The 6,000-nt window shown below is 36.6% G+C and overlaps 1 protein-coding gene across 3 annotated transcripts in view; it reads left to right on the forward strand.

The window, feature by feature from the left end:
• LOC144527456 (rho GTPase-activating protein 26-like) overlaps positions 1-5,687 on the forward strand; it is a 107,620-nt gene extending 101,933 nt beyond the window's left edge. For 2 of the 3 annotated variants that reach the window (XM_078265477.1, XM_078265479.1), the window contains exons 23-24: positions 108-246; positions 4,103-5,687. In XM_078265477.1, coding sequence (XP_078121603.1) covers positions 108-246; positions 4,103-4,162 — 199 coding nt within the window. In that variant the 3' untranslated portion in view covers positions 4,163-5,687. The remainder of the gene's footprint in view (positions 1-107; positions 247-4,102) is intronic. The other variant, XM_078265478.1, reaches the window with a different exon arrangement.
• The last annotated feature ends 313 nt before the right edge of the window (positions 5,688-6,000 follow it).

The raw sequence follows: 6,000 nt of genomic DNA on the forward strand, positions 1-6,000 counted from the left end.
GTGTCTAAATTAACCATTGTTTCAAACTGAAAGCTGTCTGTTTTTTCCCCTGAATCAGCCCAGAACATACTGTCTCACTCTCACTCTCACTCTCTGATTGTCTCCAGTATTGCAGGCAGGAAGGCTCGAGCGCTGTATGCTTGTAAGGCAGAGCATAACTCCGAGCTATCCTTCATCGCTGGGACCATCTTTGAGAATGGTGAGTCAGGCTCTGGACTTGACAACAGAAAAGAAAAAGGAAAGAATGTGGGTTGGTGTTTGAAAAAAACAATTACTACGAAATACGAAAAGTCAACCTTGGGAGTTTGGACTTCATTTAGCCGTGTTTTAGTTGACACCTTGCTGTTACTGATAGCCTAAATCCATGGGGTGTGATATCTTTTTCTGTTTATTACTGTAAGTGTCATTTTATCCAACACCTGGCTTTAAAATAAGCTTGGATGTGCGCTAGCTCTTATTGCACACTTCTCCTGAGAAAATTAGAGGCTGACGAGCAGACTGTATTAGGCAAAAACAAGTATATAAGGGCATATATATATATATATATATATATATATATATATACTGTATATTATAATATACTGTGTATATATATATATATATACTGTATATATGAAAGAAACCCTACACTCACACACACAAACAACACAGGAAAGTATTATTTGTATTTTTTTTTCTTTCATTTCCCCTCTGCATAAGAATCTCGATACAGACCCTCTCCATGCTAATTTCAGCCCCTCCAACCTTCAGCCCAAAACTATAAATCACATTTATCTCTTGCAGTTTTCTGTGGCTCAACTCTCCTAATGAAGACCAGATTTGCACACAAGGACAATAAAACGATTTAGGCAGTACAGCTTTATCAATTAAAGCTTGTGCTTAATGCTGAGAAGATCAAAGTAATGGTCTTTTCAAACTCAAGGAAGAATGAGTTAGACCTGAATATTGTTACTGATCAGGGTAAAATAGTTGAGGTAGTTTCATCTTATAAATATTTAGGATTTTTAATTGATGATCACCTTTCTTTTAAGCTTCATATACAGAACCTAGTAAAAAAAAGTTGAAATTGAAGCTAGGTTTTTTTCTTTAGGAACAAATCTTGTTTAGGCTAGTCGATTCCACATTTCTCTCTATTATTGATTATGGTGATCTGTTGTATATGAATGCCCCATCAAAGTGTCTTCAGATGTTGGATGCTGTGTATCATGGAGCTTTAAGGTTTAATTAAAATTGCAGACCCCTCACTCATCACTGTACACTTTACTCCACAATGAATTTGCCCTCTCTGTCAAATCACCGGCTTACTCACCTTTATATCTTCGTATATAAGGGCATTATAGGCAGGCTCCCATATTACATATCCCATTTTCTTTCTTTTACACAGAGTACTTATGGTTTACGGTCCCAGAACACTATTTCATTGAATGTACCTCAAGCCCGGACAGAGTTGTTCAAAAAGGCTTTCATGTTTGCTGCACCTTCTACTTGGAATGACCTACAGAAAACACTCAAACTACAGTGTCTAATTTCTTTAAATTACTTTAAAGGTTATGTTAAAACCATACAACATGAGTCCATCGACACGTGCAAATGTTTTAATTAATGGCACTTTTATTTAATTGAAATGCACTTGAGTTGTCTCTGCCTCTTTTGTGTTTGTTTTGTGATTGTAATTTTTTTTATATGTAACTAATTTGTTCTGCTATCTTGGCCAGGTCTCTCTTGAAAAATAGAGCATTTATAAATAGCATTTTATATCTCAATGAGACTAACCTGGTTAAATAATGGTTAAATAAAAAATAAATTAAAAAAAAACTTACACGGCACTTATCAGACAGACTAACAGTAGAACTTAATAGTTATCATGGTACATTGTAAAGTCCTACAGTGGTGATAAGACTACTGTAACAATACAATGTTTTAATGTGTTTATCTTGGCTGCTATACAGAATATCACCACAGATTAGATTCATACTTTGTTGCACGAACTGATTTGTTTAAATCGGGCAGAGCCATGAAAATCAAAGACAGATAAAAGCCTTGTGCATTGTCTCATGTTAGGTTTACATTTGGTATCTTTCTTTGATGTGACTCTGTGGAAACATGGTCTGTAGCATTTGTGAGTTAGATTCCCTGTGAGGACAAAATGTGGTTCTGCAGCAAACAACACAGCTAACAGGTTAGGCTCTCCCTGTCAATACACGTGCTAGAAAGAGGTTTGCTAATGTTTTAAAGACCACACCGAAATATTCACTCTGACATTCTGGTTCTGCTTCGGATCGTAATCAGTCCTACACTGACCAATCAGCACTCATTAGCAGAATGCTAGCGTGTTATGGGCAACAACGTCTCAACCTGTAAGAAATCAAAAGGACATAAGTACTCGTTCATTCAACTTTCGACCTATAATCCATGTTGGACTTGCAAAAACTACAATCAAATCTGAGATTTCTCAACGACAATCAGGCGAAAGAGACAAATTTAGCCGTCTAGCTCCAGAGTCCCATTCATTTTGCACTCGCCTGCAATCACCCCCAGTCAGTCAGGTGGAACTGCAACCAAATTCGGTGAAAATTGCAGAGCATTTAGCAGCTTAAGAGCCAGCTGTTTCCCTCAGGAGGTGTTGGAGACCAAAACAGAGTTAAAAAATTGTGAATATTGGACTTACATTTGTCAAGTGGCTAGAAACAAACGACTCCAAACTAATTGCTCGGCTAATCTAACTAATCGGCTGGATGTGTAGGCAATTGCCTATATGTTGGCCATATCAACTTTATGAGGGCGTAATAAAACCAAAGCTTTGGTTTCATACCTTCTCCCAAAATATTATACCATCATTTAGCTAGTTCTTACCCTCATCTGCAGTTGATGAAAATAGTTGAAACGGTAGGAAACAACCCTGTCTGGAGTTGACATCTCTCGTCCAGGCCAGGCTTGTGCAAAATTCAGAATTTCAGATTTGGCCTCCATTCAATTCATGATTTGGAATTTGAATTGAATTGACTCTGCCCCACAGGAAGTTGAATTGGAATTTGAATTGGAATGACAGGAAGTGGAATAAAATAAAAGACAGTCTGTCTGTTAACTTACTTGTAGATGCCTTTTGAAATTTGAACTTGATGGAGCCACAGACTGGAGCACTGCAGTGCTTGCATATGGCTCTGTGGTTTCCAGGTGTTCTTGTTGGAATTGGTTCTTCAAAATTAACTAGTACAGATGACCTTTTAGGCCTGCTATTATTTTCCATGTCGCTGTTATTACAGGTGTCAAATCTATAAACGTTTGTAATCTGAAGTTGTAAGGGACTTCTGAAACGTAAAATTCCAGTGTTGACCATCAAATTGTGTAGAAAAGAAGGTTTCTCAAATTGTTTGGCAACCATTTTAAATACTTGGTTAAAGTAAAGCATTCTGGGAAATGGAGTCATTTTCCATCATGTTCCACAAAATTACAATTACAATAAATCAAACTTAATTATTTGTTCTGTGACTAGAACTTTTAACATTCATTGCTGGTGGAAAACATTTCCTGTTAATGTAATCTGTACAAGTAGTTCAAACTAATATAATTTATAGAATATGTAATGCAATCAAATTACATATATTGTAAAGCTTCATTGTTAAACACTTCACTTAAATTATGTATATGCATTTCTTTGAATTTTTATTGAATTGCAATTCTGCTTCCTTTAATTCAAATTCAAATTGTAATTCTAGATCCTGTTTTTGACATCAATTCAAGAATTGAATTGGAATATTGGAGTCATTCTCAATTCAATTCTGAATTGTGCACAAGCCTGGTCCAGGCACATATTTTATGCTCACTTATTAGCAGCTTTTTGCTGTGTGATGTGGCTGCCAGAGATGTCCACTCAAAATATTTAGATACAAAACACTTAGATAATGAGCAACATGTGAAATTGTTGACTGCCCTGTTCTTAATTATTGGCATCTGTCTCTTAACCCTCGTTCCTCCACTCTTTCCCTCTCACACTATCTGCGTTATGTTCTTGTGTACATGTGTTCATCCACTGTGCATATTTATGGATATTTTCCATCGATCTTGAGATGTTTAAACACAATGTTTCTTTCTCTCTCTCCAGTTCATGCTTCCAGGGAGCCCGGTTGGCTGGAAGGGACTCTGGATGGGCGAACAGGATTGATACCAGAAAACTATGTCGACTTTTTATAGTCCAGGGCTGAGAAAAAGTCTTGAACTGGACAATACTGGACTTTTGAGATTTGAATGCACAAGACTGAACAGTCTCTATTAGATTGTATTATATACTGGACTGGATCATTGTTGATGAGGCCTCGCTTGTCTCTTGTCTTGACAAGACTGGGAATTGAAACTGAACCAAGCAGAACCATATGGAATGGATATCAAGCAGGGCCAGAGGAGGACCCCTTGAATTGCACTGAAAAAAAACAAGAAAAAAACAAAGATGAGTCCCACTGTGGTTCTGCTGTTATTGGATTAGTGTAGATTACTTCCCAAATCCTGGTGAATATATTGTGGTAATGAATCTGGAATGTGTGTAAAAAAAGAAAAGTGTGTGTAGGGTGGGTATAAATGATTTGATAATTCTGAGCCGTAAGGTTTTTCAGCCCTTGCTTTATTACTTTGGACTGTACTGCCATTCCTTTAGAATCGACTTTTTATCAGCCAGAAATATAAAAATCGTCCTGAGGAGATGATGGAGATGATGACAGGGAACAAGATAAAAAGCAAGTAGCCTTTAACTTTGGACTTGCTAGTTTACCTACTCACTGTGTGCTGTTTGAATGATTGCTAATCCCATTGGGGGACCGGAGCTTTTAAAGCCAATTTAAATGATTGGGTTTCGGTTGTACGTCTGTAAATGTGTTTGTGAGCACTTGCTTTGGTGGTCTGGTAATTCTCCAGTACAAGACTCAACCTGGCTAATGTTTCAGAGCTCTAGTTCAGCAGCAGGAGTGCCAGAGCAGATCAGCTCAGGATGAGGTCGTCTCCAAAACAGTTCACCAAAAGGTCAGCATTAGGTCTGTCCTTATTTATAATGGCTCTCTCTGCAGAGCCCTCACAAAAAATGTGAAAAAATTCAAACAAGCACCACAAGCAGATTTTACAATGGTTTGTAACGGTTTACAATGCAGTGTAGGAGTGACAACGGATTCCTGCTGGTTAAAACAAGCCCAGCTGTAAGGCCTCGTTCTGCTTCCCCAGCTTAGTTATTTTTTGATTGTTGGAAGTAATTGGATCCAGTATCGTGTATAGTGTTGAGTCATGTTAGAACCATTTCAGGATGTTGTATTTTTCACATTGCAGGGCACCTGTGTACTAAACCATTAATGTTGTTTTTCAACCTCATTTCAGAAATACATTTAGTTTGATTGATCATATGTATTATCTATTTCTAGTTTTAACCAGCATGCAGATTCAATCATTGAGCAAACAGTCATTTCAAAGTCAAAATATGCATTAGATAAGTGATGACTCAACATAAAGGTCTTTTTCTGTTATGTAGAATCACAAAGACGATGCTAATAATGTAATTATCTGAGGACGGACATTTGGAACCAGAGTTTGAGCCAGTCATTTACAAGTTAATGAAAATGCAGATGTATTTTTTAGAGAATCTCAGTCATTTGAAATCATTATTTTTCAGAATTGCTGAGTTTTGTACTGTATATGCTAAGCTGGTCTGCTTTGGGAATCGCATTTCATGAATCGAAGCTGAACTTTTTCTTTGAACCACTTAGTGAACATCTGTATTGAAGGTTTTTGTTTTAGTTTCTGTTAGGACAAAATATTGAAAGACCATTTTAGCATTTTAACATAAAAATCAAATGGGAGAGCAAAAAAACTAAACTAAAATGTGAAATGAGAGTACTTTGTTTAAATCGCTTCTTATTTATGAGTTTCTTACAGCCTCAATCCTGAACTGTATTCATTTTAAGGTGTTTTTTTGACATTGTAAATAAATACGCAGCATTTGATAAGGTATAATTTTTTAATTAT

Source organism: Sander vitreus, chromosome 13 (assembly GCF_031162955.1).
Source record: "Sander vitreus isolate 19-12246 chromosome 13, sanVit1, whole genome shotgun sequence".
In the NCBI taxonomy this organism is placed as follows: Eukaryota; Metazoa; Chordata; class Actinopteri; order Perciformes; family Percidae; genus Sander; species Sander vitreus.